Source organism: Colletotrichum lupini, chromosome 2 (genome assembly GCF_023278565.1).
Source record: "Colletotrichum lupini chromosome 2, complete sequence".
In the NCBI taxonomy this organism is placed as follows: Eukaryota; Fungi; Ascomycota; class Sordariomycetes; order Glomerellales; family Glomerellaceae; genus Colletotrichum; species Colletotrichum lupini.
The window spans coordinates 5243113-5260570 of NC_064675.1; the positions used below are offsets into that span (position 1 = coordinate 5243113).

A 17458-nucleotide genomic window follows, 5' to 3' on the forward strand; every position below is an offset into this window, starting at 1 on the left:
CAGACACCAAGCAAAGCAGACGGGGAGGCAAAGATAAGGTAAGGCCAATTTTTGACAAGAGTATAGATAGCATCCTCCTTCCCAAACCTTGGAAAGCTTTGGGAGGTGGAGGTTCGCATGTATTAAATATTTCTAGAGCGGAAGGGGATGATGGAGAAAGTTGATTCGAAAAGAGGAAATTGAAAACAAAGAGAGGGAAAGAAGGAAGAAAAAAACGATGGAGGAAAAAGTCTGCAATTACGGATCATGGACGGAGCCAGTAGAAAATATCTATCCTTGGGAGCCCGCTCACAGTGGAGTTTTCCAGCTTCGCAGGGCGGGCTGCTGAGGCACGGCGGCGGTTGTTTGGTGGCCGGCGGTGTGGGGAAGGAAGGTAGGTAGACCACAGTAGGACTCGAGAGTTGAGAGAAGGAGGACCCGTTGGTGGCTCTTTCCGGTTGGGTTTTGCCCACTGTTGGACCACACAGCTTACCTCACCAGCTTCCGCGAGCTGCTGTTACCCCAGCGACGTCACCTTTACCAGTCCGGACAGCTTCTTTCTCCACTCGGCATCATAGGTAAGGTAGACCACTGTCCACAATCCACAGCAGCTGCCCTGGGCGGAAAAAAACGTACAGGTCTCACATTTTCTTTCCTCTTTGCCCTCGTTGATCTCATCGTGTCGCAAACCGCACATCGCAAACGGCTGCTGCTGCTCATTTCTCCCACAGCCGCACTGCCTTCTTTTTTCTCGCTTTACCCCTCTCTCACGTCTGCAGCGCGCATCGCCAATCCCGACTTCGAGGTTCTTGTTACGAACATAACACGTTGTCTCTCCAATCAATACTCACACGCGCAAGCACAGCATACCCAAGATGCCCACGTTAAGACGCAGAAGAGAGGCATCGCGCCCCGTCGAGGAGCCCGAGGTCGACGAAACGACGTCCAACGCGATCGAACCCATCGCAAGCCACCTCGAGCGGCTCGATACCGCGCCTGACGGCAAGATCGAAGCTCTAGCTGTTGTCAATGACGCGACAGAGGTAGCGGAAGCAAAAGAGACAGAGGCACTCCAAATTAGCGAGAGAGATCGCGATCACCAGCACCCGCGGAAGCAGCGATCGCACCTTCCGAAAGCGCTGCAATTCCCGCTTGTCACGGTGTTGAGCTTCAGCATCTCAAGTCTGTGCTACAGTTTCCTCAGCGAGTGGAGCCGTGGAGAACTGGCGGGGATCTCAAAGAGCTTGGACACCTGGGGCGAGGTTGCAACTTTGGCTGGATGGCGCATGTAAGTTACATTGGGAATCACAGAGTTGATCTTTCTGGGAGGATCGCTCGAGGACCGGGCAGGGAAAGGTATCTTTGCTGACATTCGCGACCTCGTGTAGATTCGAGCTCGCCCTTGGCTGGTTCGGCAACTTTGATAGCTACGATCTCGCTGCGCTCAACCTGCTCGCGCATGGTCCGCCGGTACGTTCTGCTCCGACGAGGAATGATGATGACGCCAGGCTTGGGACAGTCAACTGTGCAGCTTTTGCTAACACGTACTTTGCGTCTAGGTCTACCTTATCGCTACCTTCTACAACATCAGCACCGCCACGGCCATCTCGGCTCTGGGCATTGAGATGCTGTCTACCTTCCTGCCCTTCCAACTCCTGAGGCCTTTGTCGGGCGCGCATGCCGGCGCTAAGAACGTCGCCAACCGCGAGATTCTTACCGACATCCCGATCCAGATCTACACCACTATCCTGTCGGCAGCCATTTACAGCCTCACCCTGTTTACTGCTTACAAGACTTACCTGCCCACCACCCTCGTGGTCTACTTCCAGGGGCTGCCGAGCCTTGCACCCGCCTACACCACCAACTTCCTGGCTACGTTGCCCGTGACAGTTGCGTTTGGCGCTGCAGCAAAGTCTTTCATCTTCACGCCCTTTGTCGCGACTGGCGAGACTTCCGAGGACGAGAAGCTGGCCGAGTTCGACCCTGCGACGGCCACGCTTGGCGAGACTCTGGCGTGGAACATTTGGGGCTACACAACGCGGGCGAAGGTTGTCATCCTGCGAACCGCGGTCGCCATGATCGTCACGGGTGTCAACACCTACCTGCAGACTTTCATGACTGTCAACGGCGTCGAGTCGTACGGTGCGACTGCTTACTCCGGCGCCTGGGTCGCCGCGGCATTCTTCACCGGTATCGGTCTTGCATTCGTCGGTGGTGGAGACTCATGAGCGGGGATTGGGGGATGTATACCTTGCTTTGCCTCGTGACCAAGGCGAATTCTACCTTGGCGAGGCGGACAGCAGATGCTGACTGTCTAAGAAGAGGAGTTTTGGGGCTTTTCGAGGCCAAGGGTGGTCTCTTTCTTTTTTGTGTTGCTATTTGGGGAACTTTGCGCAGCTTTGGAAAGGAAGGGGAAGTTGCTTGCTTGGAGGGGCGATGATGCACATCAAAAGCTTGTTGCTGCAGCTGTCCTGCCCAGTGATCCATCCAAGTCGATGTATACAAATCTTTTCTTGCGTCGTCTCTTTTCTTTATCTATGTCTCGAGTAGTGTATACATCTTTTTGGTCTTCCTGTTCTTCGTGCGTCTTATCTGTCTGGCAGCTTCGTATTCGCCCGTGATACTGAAGTTACCCAGGCCGAGACCTTTGTCAAGACAACATATCTCAAGCCAATATCGCAGGGAGGTTGGAGACCGAAAATCTGTGACGTGACGATTTTCGCGATTGTTCACTTTTGCCTAAATATGGCATGCATACGTTCTACACTCGTGACCCTAGTACACCACACTTTAAACAAGGAAGAAACCCCCCCGCGTTCCTCTCCCCTCCCCCTTGCCAGAGAGTCAGCCTCGCCTGGACAATAGAGTCGAGGGACTAGTCCCAATCAATCGGCTCCGTGCAGGAAGCTAGCGGAATTTGTTTCGTTTCGTTGTCTTGGAATTTCTTGGGACGAATAGGTACAGGGGAGAAGGGGAGAGAGGGCTGTCTGATGTCTCTGGTGAGTGGTCAGGTTAGCCGACGTAGGGCTGAAAAGGTGGAGAGGTGGGTAGTGTAGGAATGACGGAGGAGGTTTCGGTCAAGGATGAAAAGCAGGATATTGGATTTTGGATTACCAATGCGGACTCGGTGTACCTGACGCCCAGGACTGGTTGAGCTGGGGATGTTTGAGCTTGGATTTTGGTGCCTTTGGGTAATGTGATTCTCCAGCCTGGTTGGGATTGCCTTTTTTATCGCCTGCGCGGCTAATTGATGGTTCTTCCTTGGGGCTGGGTAAGCCTGGCAAGCTGGGCAAGTGGGTGACGAGATAGAATACCGATCAACAAAAGATTACAATACTCACTACCTACGACCTATTTATTATTCCTAGCTACCTTATCCTTCTTCCTTGTTCTTTCTATCTATATTTCTGCTATTACTTATTTCTTTTATACACTCACTAGAGAATACTCTCTAAAAAGTACAGAAATAAGATCAGCAGGAAAAGAGGTGGGGTATATAGAGCGGCAAACGATCATGTCACCCACTTGCTGGGCTACGGATCATTCGGGGGGAACATGAGTTCCAGGACATGGCAACATTGACAGTTGTAAAGATTTGTCTTAAGTGAGGCGGACAAATAATATGCAAGCCTCGAGCAGAGTGCGGCGCAAGATGCAGGCGCAGGGGTTGTAGTTGCAGGTGCAGGTGCAGGCAGGGTGGATAATAGAGGAGGGTTTCCAGGTTCCTGGATTGAGGTGTCACGGTGTCGGTCGGTGGAACTTGACGTGAATATCCTCCTGCTCGGAGCTCGGGCTTAGAGACTTCATCCCATGACATCCATGACCACCTCTGTCCGAATTTTTTCCTGATTGAGATGATTTGCGCTGGGGTTATGGGCTAGTTGGGTTTGGCGAACCATACCGAGAGGATTATCGACCAGGGTTTATGTCGCCTCTTGTTCTCCTTGGGATACCTACCAAGATGGGATGGATCATGGGTACGGAGTACTCGTTCCCAAGGCAGTTTTCGGTCACTTTTTCGTTTTTGCTTTTTTCTTTATCGGGGTGGAGGAGTGAGGGGGACGGGCGGGCAAACGGGTGACGGGCCTGCGGGATTCAACTGAGACAGTGAGACATTGACTGAAGTCTTGTTTTTTTCTTGCCTTTTTTTCTCGACCACCTTGCGTATTTGCTTGCATGCTCGCCCGCGGCACATTGTACCTATCTGCACGTAATGTGGATTTTGTACGTCCCATTGAGGCTGCTGCTGCCGCTGCCGCTGCACGCCGCGCCTAGGGTGAGGTAGATCAGGGCTTGCGGTCGGATTTGCTCTGTTGCCCGGACGCAGGGCGGCGGCAGGGCGGCAGGCAAAGGGTCAGATCTTTGTCGTTGCGCATAGGGGCCACTCCCATGTACCGTAGCATTGCGGCTGGAGCTGGAAGCTGGCATCGACATTGTGTGTGCTGGGACAGCTGGGTAATGGACGGGGTTTAGGCTGCCGCGCCAGGACGTCGACGTCAAAAGAGATTTGGGAAATATTGCCCTACCTACCTGACTAATATGCCGTGCGAACTTGACGCGGCTGTTCGGGTCATGGGTGTGGGGGGTTGGGCTTTTGGGATTGGGGGGGTGGTAACTCCGGGACTGGGGATTTACCGGGAAAACGACGATCAGTAGATCAGCTCTTGGGATTATATCACTTTTTGAGCAGGGGGTAGGTGGGAGGCACGGAAGATGGAGTTTGCCGACCTATTCTATGTAGGGCGAAAAGGAGGGGAGACTGGGTGTTCAGGCACACCGCGGGGGAATATCGTCGCAGACTCTCGTATCGTCCGCAATTTTCATCTTTGAGTGACGGTGGTGGACCGGGGGGCAGGAACTCATACTTGCAGTTTTCCTTCAGCTTGTTCCGGTCGGACTCTTGATTGGGAAAGTGATGTTTCGATTTTTGTTCATGGAGCGAGCGGCTGAGGCTGGTCTCGTTTCTTTGCTTGTCTCCGGTGGGCATTCTGCCCAGCGTGCCGGGCGGACGATGCATGGTGGTGGTTGATCCAGTTGGAGAGGTAAGGTAGGTATGGAGAAGTCGGGGCAGCTATTTGCTGTTTTGTCGATATATGATCTTCAACGGACCGCCCATTTTTCTCCCGAGTGTACATGGCATTTGGTATGTTATTGCCGAGCTTTTAGAGTTATTTTCACATATCCCCCTCAGTGGAGACCATTCACAGTCATCTTTTCGGGCTTTTTAGAGTCCCTTTTCACTGAGATATAAGACGGACCGATGGCTCCCAAGTCCAAGCAGTCGTCGAGGAAGGGCAAGGAAGCCGCTGCTGCTGCTACTACAGCTGCTCAATACGAATACTACGACGAGGTTTCTCCCGCTGGCACGACGGGTAGTCATTATGCCTCCTCGTCGACCACGGCTACGACCGGACCTAGTCCTCTGACGGAGTATGACGAGACGCCCGGTGCGGCGGCGGCAGCGGGGACGACTACGGCTGTCGTCCAGTCCAAGTCGATCCGGAGCGAGGGCGAGATTGTGTTACAGGGCCCGCTCGAGGTCGCTGGTTCTGTGAAAGCCGGGGGCAACATCACGCTGAACGGGGACTTTGATGTGAGGGATAAGGTTGAGGCGTACGGGACGGTCGATGTCAATGGGAATTTGGTTTGCGAGTGAGTACCTTTATCCTTTTTTGGAGAATAAACATACGCAGACATGGGCCGTATGCTGATATCATGGCGTGAATAGTGGGAAGATGAAAGCATATGGCAATATTTCAGTGGTGGGGTACATGTCTATCGGGTAAGTTTGTGTTTGGATATGCCGCAATAATCGAGAGAAGACGGCGCTGATACATGCAATGGCAGTGATAAGGTCAAAGGTTTCGGAAAGTTGAGGGTCATGGGAACGTGTGAAGTAAATGACCTCGAGATATACGGGAACACGACGATACATGGGTTCTTGTAAGTTGGTCCATCTCTCTCTCTCAGAAGCCTTTAATTTTGACACGATATTGCAGGAAATGCAAGAAAATGCTTCTGTATGGGTCCCTCACAATCGTGGGTCCGAATTCTGGGTATCACGTTGAAGAAGAAGAGAAGATTTGGGGCGCGATTATAAGTCGCGAGGAAGATACGAGTTGGTGAGACTGTGATGCTTAACGCAGTTACAGAAACGGATGCAATGAGGTCGGCCTGAGAGCTAGTTAAGAGGCCTCAGATGCCTCCAAACGGTGGTTCGGATGTCAGGGTGTTAGCTTGTCGTTGGGTGTTTTATGAGACGGCGTTTGGTACTGGAGTTGACACGGAATGGCGGCATTAGTGGGAATCCAGCTTGAGAGGCATTTTTCTAATTATAGAAATGCAAATCTGGAATGGAATTTTGACGATTAAACTTTTCTGCTCGTGCTTCCGCGCCAATTAGACACTGGGCTCTCTCTTGACCGTTGTGAAACCCTATTTTGACCTGTGGACCGTGGGGTAGAAACACAGCGAGTGGGTGACAGAATTTGGCTTGTCTGGATCTCTATGATTATCATTACTATCATTATTGATATGTCTTTCCTGTTTTCGCTTCTTTGTATTCTATAAGGTATACACGTTGAGAAGTATAACGAGCGATAACATATAAGATGGCAGTGATAACGTCAGAGGCGATAGAACGTATCTTAGTATGTTGGGGCATTGGCTGGCATGCCAGTCTGTTACCCACTTACATACCACGATGAGGGGCAAAAACGAGATGTGACCGCATCGCAACATGTGCTCGAGTAGGCCGGCGATGTCGATGCTCTTGGCGAGAAGGCCGTCGGTCGACCTCATTGACTTCGTTGGCAGAGACACAATGATGTTCATAACCGGCCTTTGGGTTAAATCTGGTTCTTGCCGTAATTTGACATCTCTATGTCTATAATCTACTCCTCCACCTTGTCGCCAACTGGTCCTCTGCGTTCCGCCAGCATTCCTTTCTGAGCGTCGATCACTTCGTCCCAAGTCACTTGCAGCGCGCCCGTGGCCCCCCTCTGCTCCGTTCTCCCGGCCCGCTTATATACATTGCAGGTGACGGTTTTGGCCAAAGTCTCAACGTCTCGACCACTAGCCCATCCCCTCGTTTGGCCCAGCTTTGTGAAAATGCGCTCGACTGTCTTCAACTTCTCGCCGTTCGGTCCTCCTGTTTCCGGGATGTTAATCTTGAGTTTCTTGACTTCTTGTGTTAGATGCTTGAGACATGCATGTGGGATCAAAGACGGGAAAGCCATCTGTTCTGTGAATCTACTACGCAACCCAGGATTGATTCGTAGGAGGCGTTCCATCTCGACGGTGTGCCCAGCCAAAATGATGGCTATATTGTTCTGATAGCGTAATTGGGTCATTGCGTCAACTAATTCACCGATAGCCTCTGCATGCAATATGGAATTACTTGCCAAGCGATAGGCTTCATCGATAAATAAAACCTTGCCGAGGCCAGTCTCAAGGTTGCTGCGAACTTTCGATCCGGCTCCCTCAAAACACGTTCCAACAAGATCACTGACTGAACATATCACAACCTCGTCTGTGGAAAGGAGGCCCATGTCGAAGTACAGGTGCCCTACTTTCCAAGCGGTTGCCGTTTTGCAAGATGGCCCGCGTTGATGTCCTGCAATGTTTCTCCTTTGAGCAGCAAGCCAAGGATACCGGATCTCTGTTCTCTTGTAGGATTGCTGAGATGTATCTGCACTGGCGCTCGTCGGAGAACGCCCGGACCCAAGTTGAGCGGCCTATTCGTAGCTAGTAAGACGAAGGGAGCTTTTGTATCTGACACCAAGCCATCCCATTCCATGGGAAACTGGTTCAGCATCGACCTGCTATGCCTCCTCTCACCAGCGTTGCGCGTTCCAAGCATTGCATCAGCTTCATCCACGAAAACAAAGCAAGGGTGCATCTTTCGCGCCAGAGAAAAGATGGCCTCAACCATCTCTTCGTCCTCTCCGTGACACTTCTGCCAAACCTCTGAAGTTGAGATAGAAAGCATGCTAAACTTTGATTGTTTCGCCATGCCTCGAGCCAACATGCTTTTGCCTGTGCCTGGGGGCCCGTAAAGAATGGAGCTCGTTACTTTATTGCCCTTGAGCACGCCACACGAGAAAGCTTTTGGCCGTGAGAGTGAAAGTGAAGTCACTTGCTCGAGCTTCTTGACGATTGAGCCTTCAATAAAAATGTCTTGGTAATTTGGTGCAATATTATCTACATCAGAAGATTAACGGTCCGAAAGCATGGATACCATTCTATTCTTACCTATGTTGAAGCATCTTCTCAAACCTTCCCTTAGCCTGGTTTTTCCACTTTCGCATCTTCTGAGCGTGAGTGTCTCTCGAGTTCGGCGATGTGTTGGGAAGTTACACGATGTTGAATCCGATGATTCTGCAGATATCTCGTGGCCAGATTGCAAGGAGTTATCTTCTCCCGAAGATCTCTCGCTTTTAACGCCGGCAGGAGCTCGATTACCGTCCAATTCATCATCTGGTTGAGGATTTGGTTGTTGGTTTCTCAAGTTTGGTTCTTCTTTGACTCCGGGTGTCACTTTTGGTGACTGAGATGGGGTACGCTCGCCGAGTACTGGTACTGAAGAAATGGTTTCATCAGCTGCTTGATTAGGTATCCCCAAGACCCTGAAGTAGAGACTGTTATCGCATTGCTGGCACTGTCGCAAGTCATCTTCCTCGTTTTTTGATCTGATGTCTGATGTCGTCTCCAAGAAAGACCTCAGCGAGGAAGCATCGACAGATATCTTTTCCCAACTTAATCTACCTAGACGACGACGAGGCAATGCTTTCACCTCGTACAGCTTTCCTGTATGGTCAGCTCTCACTGACTTTGCGTCAGGCACCAGTCACATTCAAGATCCAATCGAATGCCAGATGATTGATACAGATGCGCGATTTGGTCTCTTCCTGCATATAAGACAGCTGCGGTAGCGTCCAGCTACCATGCCCGCCCAACTCTAGGGCTGTCTAGTCCGCGTTTCAGTCCATCGCCAGTCTGCCTGGGATCGCCGGTCTGCCTCGGCGGCTCACTAGAAGAAATAGAAAAAGTGTGATGCCATAGTTGCGGACAGATCAAGACATGTGGAGCGAGGCAGATCGAGGTATAGGCGTCAGTCGCCCTAGCTAGTGGGCCCAGTCTTTTAGAACGGGGAGAGAGACGTACGGAAATCCCTCGGTCTTGTTGATCACGAATTTCATATCAAATAGCAGTCATTTGTCATTTCAAAGCCAGCTCATCATTGAGAAAGTTATCCCAGTCATTCTCAAGTCGTCGCCATGTCTTCAACATCAGCGACTCTAAGCGTTGACTCTGGGGAGGGCCCCGACTCTCGAAGCCTTCGAAGTCAACCAGGCACTTCGCAAGACCGCAATGGGCCACTTCGCTCGGGGTCGAACTTCGAACCTGTCAACCTCTCACGTCTCACCAAAGCGGGATCCGCCATCAATCAGATCAAGCGACTTTCCCGTCGATCCCGACGTCCACCCATTGACCCATCGTGTGAACCGGGTTCAATGGAACTCCAAGAGAATCCTCAACCTAGAGGCAGTCCAGCTCAATGCCAAGTAGATGAGATCCTGAAACTGGTGTTTTCTGGAGCGGACAAGGCGAAAAAATATCCCGAGTTTGACGCCATTGGATTTTACGCCAAAACCGGGGACGACCTCGAGTGCCTATGGCGTTCGGAGACAGAGCGATTGATGGACATTGCGCAATATCCGAACACGCCAATTGAATTCTCGAGGCAAGAAAACTTCCAAGGAGACACGGAAAAGGGCTATCGAGATATATTCAGACAATGTCAGAGGCTCTTAACAGCCATTACGATCTGCCTTCTTGACAACGATTGTATCAATGCGGAGCACTGTGGTCAGTTTTCAAACCAACAGCGGCTTTCGGATTTCATCAAGCAAGTCTTCAAAGGCCAGGGCGTTGCAGAAAGCATTGAAAGCACGGGGAGCGTCGAAGCTCAGCAACGCCTCGAGGCTACCGACGCTCTCATAAACTTCATCTCGGCAGTCTTGACAAGGTTGATAGTAAAGACCTCACCAGACACTTCTTTGGCAAAAAAACGTCCTCGGTGTCCTCATCGAGCGAATTACCAAGATCAAGTTGCTGATCATTGATCTCAACGTTAACTCCACAATCGCCGTCAGGACAGCAGAGGCAGTTTTGTCCAACGTACGCGAGTCGGGAGGCATGCGATATGCAGGCGGCGATATGAATGAGGAGGAGTAGTGTGAAGAGTACCTTATATGCGAATGATTGAGGCGAATGAAAAGGAGGGAACCACATCGTACGAGGAAAAGCAGAAAGCGTCCCATTGTGTCAAGCAGAACAAATCTCGCTTTGGGCTGAACTCAGCATTGAGGCACGTGTTGATGTCCATGAGGTTCATTAACCCAGCGGGCAAAGGAAGGTAAACATATATATATGTATATATACACATATACCAAATTGGCAGGAGTGAATAATATGAATCGTGTCGTATGACGGCGGCCAAATCTTTGCTTTGTGGCAAGTCTGAAGCAAATACCATGCAGTCCAGTCAGTCACACCTGATGTTCATCAAGTAAAACACCATCTTGGTTACGGGTATTACGTGAATGCGATGAAGTGTTTCGCGACAATTGAAGGTCTAGTCCAGTACCTATATGGAAAGCACGTATTTCACTGTTCGGAAGTTCAATAGTCCGGTACTAACGGCCGTGCACGGACCTGGAGTGCACCAATCTGGCCAGCGCATCTGTCAGTGGATGTTAGGTGGAAGCCCCGCCACCCCCATCGTAGCTGCCCCCAAGGTCCCTAGCGGCAGGGAGCTCACAGAGCTAAACCAAACTTCACGTCAGGTCGCGACTCCCCTTGCATACGCGACCCGCAACCTCATCAGAAGCATGCGCAACTGTACTTCACAACACGCCCAACAGCCACCATCGATTGTCCGGTGTCAAATGCATCCATAGTGATCGATGCGCCGATTCCCAGGCCGACGAAACATACGCTCATTGCACCCCTTCCGTCAAAATGGCCTCTACCGAGGACGGCGCAGACGCCATGGACATTGAGGTGTCGCCCAAAAACAGGACCTCGGTCGAACACGATATACACCAGTCGCTCGGTTCCATCAGCAACTCCGTCGAGTCACTCGAGATGCGCGCCGATCCAGACGCGCAAGCTACCGTCACCGACTTCCTGGATTTTACCGAATACCTTCCTTCCGATATGACGCGATCATTGACTCTGATCGGCAAGCTCGACCAAACATACACCGAAGCGTCAATCAACGTTCACAACCTTACCTCGACCTGGGGAAAGCTACCCAGCATTCCCGCTGAGGAGCGCCCATCTCCTGTACAGTTACGCGCAGATATTTCCGACAGCCTGAACCATGCGGTCAGCTCTCGGGTTTACGCGCATGCCGAGGCAGTCCGCATGTCTGAGAACGTCAACCGTCACTATAATCGTGCAAACACGATACTAGCCAAGTTAAAGAACCTGCTGGAAAATTATCCGGCAGAAGAACAAAAGAGCCCTGTGGCGACCTCCAAATCTCAGCTTGTCAGAGCGCCGCGGGTGATGCGAAATGGAGATGGCGAGAAGGTTCGAAGGCCACGGATACCCAGGATTACTGTGCCTGGCGAAGTGCTACCGCCATACGACCAGTTTGTGGCGTACTCGGACGACAGCGACGAGAGCTCTGAAGAGGAAGATGACGAATCTTTGGGGCGCACGCCAGCTCGGACGACACCAGCACCGCGTATCAAAGTTGTCAAGACCCCCAAGGCGAGGCCACCAAAGACCCCAAAGGCTGCGTCCTCAGCGCGACCTCCCAAATCTGCTGCGGGCCTGGCTGCTGCGGCAACTCCCGCTGTTGTGCTGCAACCTCCGCCAGAGAACGGCGTGATAGGAAGCGCGGATGCCCCCTGGTTGCAGTTGACGCCATGGGAACTTGCGAGGCTTAGAAAGCGGATGAAGAAGAATGCAACATGGAGTCCTAGTGATACTATGATTTTGCGAGAACTCAAGACGCTCGGCCGTGGCATTGATGCCTACAAGGAGGCAAAAAAGAAGGCTGAAGACGAGGGCAGAGTTTTTGACCAGGTGCCTGCGGCTCTGGCCCCTGATGCTGAAGCCGGTAACAAACCAATCCCGGAAGGTGCCATTAGCGCCGCTGCGCTTGCGTCCGATGATATCCAGCTGAGCAATCGGGGCATGAAGCTCAACGAGGCCAAGAAGCTTAAGCGAGAGTCGCTGGCTAAACAGGCTGCAGAAGAGGCGGAAGAATCAGCCAGACAGTTTAGGGAAGCTGCAAGACTTTTGATGTCTCACGAAGCATCGTCATCATCGGCCGCGAACAACACAAACACCACCACCACCACCACCACCACTACCAACAACAATACTACCACGCCTTCTACTGCAAATAATACTACAACCAACACAGCTGCAGAACAGCCGAAAGGCGCAAGCAAAGCGAAGACTCCAGCGAAGCCAAAACCCAACGGCAACAAGCGGAAGAGAGATTCTATCCCAGAGGCTGAGGCCGAGAAGCCTGAGCAGCCGCCAGTTGAGACACCAGCGCCTCGTCCCGCTCCAAAGCGCACCAAGACGGAGACCCCAGTCCCGCTTCCTCATCTAAGAGCCAGTCTCGCTGCGCAACCTCTAACAGAGTCTACTATACCACCTCCTGTTCTTACACCAGGCGGTACTGCGGTCACTCCCAAGATGACAACCCCAGTGCCGATTCCTGTTCCCGGACAAGATGGCTCGGCGACCACAGGCACTGGCCCTGCGGCTGCGAAGCCAGCGAACACTTCCGCGCCGGCCTCTTCGCCGACTGGTTCGGTTGGGCCCCCGGCGTCAGTCGCAAGCACTGCTCCGGCAAGTATACTGACCAAGCTACCCGCGGAGACGCCAATACCGCCACCCATCTTGTCCCCCAAGAAGTCCACCACGCCCATCCTTCCTCCGGTCCGTGACTCTGCAGCTCGAAGGGAAACAAGGGGCGATATGGCAAAGAAGAATCAGCAGCAACTGGACAACCCCACACCAGTGCCGGCGCCGCAGGTTCCGCAAGCACAGCGCTCGTCATCTGCAGCGCCTTCGATCAAACAATCAAGCTCGCGTGCGGCGACACCAGGCACTACACCGGTGCCCGACGGCCAAGGGAGACGTCCTAGCTCGCGAGGAAAAGCTATGAGTCAAGAGCCACAGCCTTCGCTAGCAACTGACCGACCCCGTCGCGCTAGTACCGCGCGGAATACGCCAGCTCCCGAGCAGCGACAGCAGAGCAAGAGGACTAGAAAGCCTGTGCCTGGTATCGTCAGCAAGACCAACGCTGGAGGCAGCAGTGCCGTGGGTAAGCGAAAAGCGGCTCCCAAGAAGAAACGCGCTCAGAAAAAGGAAAAGGGCCAGCCGATCGAGATCGAGTTGGAAGAAGACGACGAAGGTAACCCAATCGACCCGAAAGAGCCACGATACTGCGACTGCAACAGAGTCAGCTTTGGCGAGATGATTGCGTGCGACAATGAAGTAAGTATCCTTCGTAAAGCTCGAGGTCCAGGATTACGCTGACACTTGTTCTTTTCTGCGTTGAAAAGAATTGCGATAAGGAATGGTTCCATCTAGAGTGCATGGGTATGACCCATATTCCTGCGCGGACGACAAAGTGGTACTGCCCCGACTGTCGCCTTCGTCTGAATATTGGGGAGAAGGGCGAGATTAATGCTAGGGGGGTTAAAGCTTGAGATGAGGTCCCAGATGCGAGGCACGGCGTTGAATTTTAGGGAGGCCACTCCGACGGCGTTTCGGAGGAAATTTTTCTGAGCGAGGAGTGCAGGTTGCCAGGGCTCATGATGGACAAAGAGCCATTGCTGTACATTATTAGTCGTATGTATCAACAGTATATGAAAGCTGCACCACGGTGTGGCTGTTACGGCATCTGCGAATCTTCCAGCGACGCGTTATTGACGATTGTGAGGGTATGAGTGTTGTAGATACGAATGTACCGACTGCTCACCGCGTACAATATCTTGTGGGTGCTTTGCACATTGTCCTAAACGGCTAGACTTCTAGTGCCATGATCGGGCGACGAGGTGGTTTACACGGGACCGTTCGGCACATGTGGGGCCGGCGACTCCTCTGTGTCCGGCTTGAGAACCCTTACCCGATGCAACGAGTGGCCGGTGGCTAGTGGCCAGTGCATGAAACCGAGTTCTGAAATTCCAAAGATACTGTCGACGGCAGCGCCTTAATCGCGCACAGTTCTGGTTGGGTCCTGATATCCGGGGTTGAGGTATTGAAAGAATGGAAAGTCGGAGTGGTTGACGGTGGTCCGTGCGCACGCGCCTTCCTTGTTGGTGATGTGTATCTGAAGCACCCCCGTGCCTGCCTACCTTATCCAGTATGTTTGCTGTTCTTTTTTTCCATCTCTTTCTTTCTTGCTCCTTTTCATCCAAATGCTTCTGCGAGTCATCCGAACGGTTCATTCATCCCACAGTTCAGCTTGCGAGTCATTCTCTTGTGATCCCTGAGTGCTATATTCAACGGATGCATGTAGCCAGCCGACTTACACGCGCCTGCGTCGACGTGGTATTCCACGTTTTCATACCTCCAAGCCCTTCTACCATCGATTCCCTCTCGAGATAAGCAGGTCCTGAAGATGGGCATCGCTGGGTGCGTTCCAGCTGATTCTTATTCGCGGAAGTTTGATTTGACAATCGTTTCTACTTGTACTGATCGTAGCTTTTCAGTTTTTGGGAACTCGTTGACCGAGCTGGTGTCGAGAAATCCTTGGCACAATGGGCCACTGATCACTTGAAGGAACATAAACGACCACTTCGCATCGCTGTCGATGCAGCCCATTGGCAGTTCAAGAATGTCTCTGACGCCCAGGAAGCCGCTATTCAACGACGTTGGTTACCCATTTCAGTCAGCCCCTCATTACTCCATTGATTTGGTTTTCCAATTATGTCTATTCATGTATATTCTGCACCGTTTTTTACTTCCGCATTTTTGTTTCCCTTTGGAAACCCAAGAGAATCCCGAGGCTGACAATTCCGACTAGAATCACCAGGTTCCCACCCACGAGAGAAGGCCATCCTCGAACGTCTGCTGCCGTTGTTGCGGCTCGGTATTCATGTGGTATTTGTCTTCGACGGGGAACAGCGTCCACGAATCAAGCGAGGCTCCAAACGGTATGGTCAACGAGAGTCAACCACCGCCCTCATAAAGCACACGCTGGATCACATTCTCGTACCTTGGCTCCAGGCACCAGGCGAAGCCGAAGCCGAGTGCGCTTTACTCCAGCAACAAGGTCTCGTCGATGCAGTCTGGTCTGAGGACGGCGATTGCTTCATGTTCGGCTCCACTATCGTCATTAGAGACCTGCGGGATACCAAGAACCACAAGTTCAAGGAGCATGCGCGAATCTTCGACATGAGAGAAATCCGTCGCTTGAAGGTTGGCCTTTACAATGATAAAAGTGTCGCCTGTTTCGCTATGCTCACTGGCTGCGACTACGCACCCTCCGGACTCTTAGGCTGCGGGTCACGTTTCGCTCAAGAGCTTGTCAAAGACGGCGGCCTTGTCGAGAGCTTCTATCGTATCCAGACGCTTCCTCAAAGGAATCAATGGCGAACGCGCTTGAGGGATTCTATTGAGAAAATCACCAGCCTGACAGACCTGCACTTCAACAAGGACAAGTCCAATATCATGACTTTCCCTGGTCTTGATGCCCTCAAGAATTGTCGTTCGCCCGCAGTGTCCACCTCAGACACACTCAAAAGGCTCCCTTTCCTGCAGGGCGAGTGGTATGACACCCACACCACGAACAGCCTGGCAACCACGATTCCTTGGATGCAGCAGAACTACTTTTCGAGAATGACCACTATTTGGTGGATCAGGCAGTTCACACCCATGGTATTGAACCAGAGGCTTCTCAAAGGCGAAGTTCAAGCTCTCGACCTCGTCGCCAAGGTTGCACAAAAACGTAAGGAGAGCCCAACGAGTTCCATCGAGCTCGATCCCTGTAATGTGTTTCCCGGTATCGAGAATATCTTCATCGAATCCGAGGGAATCCTATCAGTGAACAGATGGCGAAACGAACGCGAATCCGCGGGCAGTCCGATCCAGAATGGGAAATTTGACATGCTGGATGCAATTCTAGGGCATGGGATGTCCGACGAAGCATACCAGGCGTGGAGGAAGAAAAAGAGGTCACCTCCGGCAGCCAAGATTCATCCGGCACATTCAGCGCGGGCACCTCCACCTCCTCAGATGAGTCTCGGTAGCCGAGTTCCTTTCATTAACAGTTTTGGGGCAAAGGGCGATGTTCTTGAAGACTCAACGGAGCCTTCGAACATCGCCTTTGGTGCTAGTGGCGGAGCTGAAGTCATTTCAGCAGACCTTCTGAAGCTTCAAGAGCAGATTCTTGCGGAATGCCAGGCCAACAAGATTCGAACTCCCGCTATAGAGCCTCGAGGCTGTAGTCGCATTGGTCAGGGTAAGTCTCCAACTGGCAGCATACATTCTGAAGGATTGATGTCGCCCTTGCTGGTTCACAAGCCTGTCATACCGGCTACTGCAAGCCCTTCCGTTCGTTCCATACCCAAGGCTGCAGCACCAGCATCTCCCGCTGATACCAGGGACAAACGAATGGCAAAGTTCGAAGTCAAACGGCGTGGCAAAGAGACATCGAGAAGTGCGGGATATGATGAAAGTATTGCTCTTCGATACGGCAGTGCTTACAGCCTCGACAACGACGATACTCCCTGTGAGTCGGCCTCAGCCAAGAAGAGAAGGCTGGAGAAAGCCGATGTGGAGGATGTACGAACCGAGGCCCCCGGAGTGAGAGCAAGGCACATGCTTCTTGAGGTTGAGCTGGACTCCTCTCAGGATTCCATTTGGGCTACCAAGGCGAAAGGAGACGGGCGATGTAAGCCTGCTGTCGTGGGTGATGATACAGGTACCTCCGGAGCGCGGGTGCATGGTGGCGGCACAGTTGACGATCCATTCGAGGTCTCGTAACGGAGTTTTTCATCTCAAACTTTTCTTCTACGGCTCCAACTTGATCCAGCATAGGGCCATGGCGAGCTTATCATCTGATCTCGAAGGGGGGAATAGGTACGGATGGAATGAGCAACGATATCATGTGCAGTACAAACATTATGACAAGCTAAGCTGCTTGCGCAGAAGTGCTTGCGCAGAAGAATATCATACTCGAGTTGATGCATTTATATTGCCCTCAAGTATAAAAGCCAAAAGAGCTTGTCGCGTTTTACAAGTAGGGTGAGGTCAACTTTTGAGTCCGTTTCCGACGGAACTTCCGAGAAACGCAGAGGTGCAATGCTCCCATATCATTACAAATCGAACCCAGCGTTCGCAAGGTAGCTCTAGGCGGGAGAAAAACACCGAAACATGGATTTGCAACAAGTTGTAGGTAGGCAATGATATTGCGGTTTCTTTCCCGAGGTAAAGA

At 52.0% G+C, this 17458-nt stretch overlaps 8 protein-coding genes across 8 annotated transcripts; 6 read left to right on the top strand and 2 right to left on the bottom strand.

Moving 5' to 3' along the window:
- Nucleotides 1-854: 854 nt before the first annotated feature.
- On the top strand, nt 855-2207 carry CLUP02_03905 (uncharacterized protein; the record flags this gene model as incomplete). The annotated part of the gene is made up of 3 exons (XM_049282922.1): nt 855-1267; nt 1368-1449; nt 1539-2207. 3 exons carry the CDS (start codon nt 855-857, stop codon nt 2205-2207), a joined length of 1164 nt encoding a protein of 387 aa, XP_049140065.1.
- Nucleotides 2208-4179: 1972 nt separating this feature from the next.
- CLUP02_03906 (uncharacterized protein) lies at nt 4180-4413 on the bottom strand (the record flags this gene model as incomplete). The annotated part of the gene is made up of 1 exon (XM_049282923.1): nt 4180-4413. The coding sequence occupies one exon, from the start codon at nt 4411-4413 to the stop codon at nt 4180-4182; it is 234 nt and encodes a 77-aa protein (XP_049140066.1).
- An 826-nt stretch (nt 4414-5239) lies between these two features.
- Nucleotides 5240-6105, top strand: CLUP02_03907 (uncharacterized protein; the record flags this gene model as incomplete). Its single annotated transcript, XM_049282924.1, has 4 exons — nt 5240-5631; nt 5708-5761; nt 5827-5922; nt 5979-6105. 4 exons carry the CDS (start codon nt 5240-5242, stop codon nt 6103-6105), a joined length of 669 nt encoding a protein of 222 aa, XP_049140067.1.
- Nucleotides 6106-6203: 98 nt separating this feature from the next.
- Nucleotides 6204-9040, bottom strand: CLUP02_03908 (spastin; the record flags this gene model as incomplete). Its single annotated transcript, XM_049282925.1, has 8 exons — nt 6204-6291; nt 6425-6543; nt 6679-6820; nt 6877-7485; nt 7551-8181; nt 8281-8805; nt 8867-8919; nt 9012-9040. 8 exons carry the CDS (start codon nt 9038-9040, stop codon nt 6204-6206), a joined length of 2196 nt encoding a protein of 731 aa, XP_049140068.1.
- A 217-nt stretch (nt 9041-9257) lies between these two features.
- CLUP02_03909 (uncharacterized protein) lies at nt 9258-10218 on the top strand (the record flags this gene model as incomplete). Its single annotated transcript, XM_049282926.1, has 2 exons — nt 9258-9998; nt 10033-10218. 2 exons carry the CDS (start codon nt 9258-9260, stop codon nt 10216-10218), a joined length of 927 nt encoding a protein of 308 aa, XP_049140069.1.
- A 23-nt stretch (nt 10219-10241) lies between these two features.
- CLUP02_03910 (uncharacterized protein) lies at nt 10242-10943 on the top strand (the record flags this gene model as incomplete). Its single annotated transcript, XM_049282927.1, has 3 exons — nt 10242-10399; nt 10510-10645; nt 10722-10943. 3 exons carry the CDS (start codon nt 10242-10244, stop codon nt 10941-10943), a joined length of 516 nt encoding a protein of 171 aa, XP_049140070.1.
- A 61-nt stretch (nt 10944-11004) lies between these two features.
- CLUP02_03911 (PHD-finger domain-containing protein) lies at nt 11005-13727 on the top strand (the record flags this gene model as incomplete). Its single annotated transcript, XM_049282928.1, has 2 exons — nt 11005-13512; nt 13581-13727. The coding sequence occupies 2 exons, from the start codon at nt 11005-11007 to the stop codon at nt 13725-13727; spliced, it is 2655 nt and encodes an 884-aa protein (XP_049140071.1).
- Nucleotides 13728-14641: 914 nt separating this feature from the next.
- On the top strand, nt 14642-17007 carry CLUP02_03912 (uncharacterized protein; the record flags this gene model as incomplete). The annotated part of the gene is made up of 3 exons (XM_049282929.1): nt 14642-14655; nt 14733-14893; nt 15047-17007. 3 exons carry the CDS (start codon nt 14642-14644, stop codon nt 17005-17007), a joined length of 2136 nt encoding a protein of 711 aa, XP_049140072.1.
- Between the last annotated feature and the right edge of the window lie 451 nt (nt 17008-17458).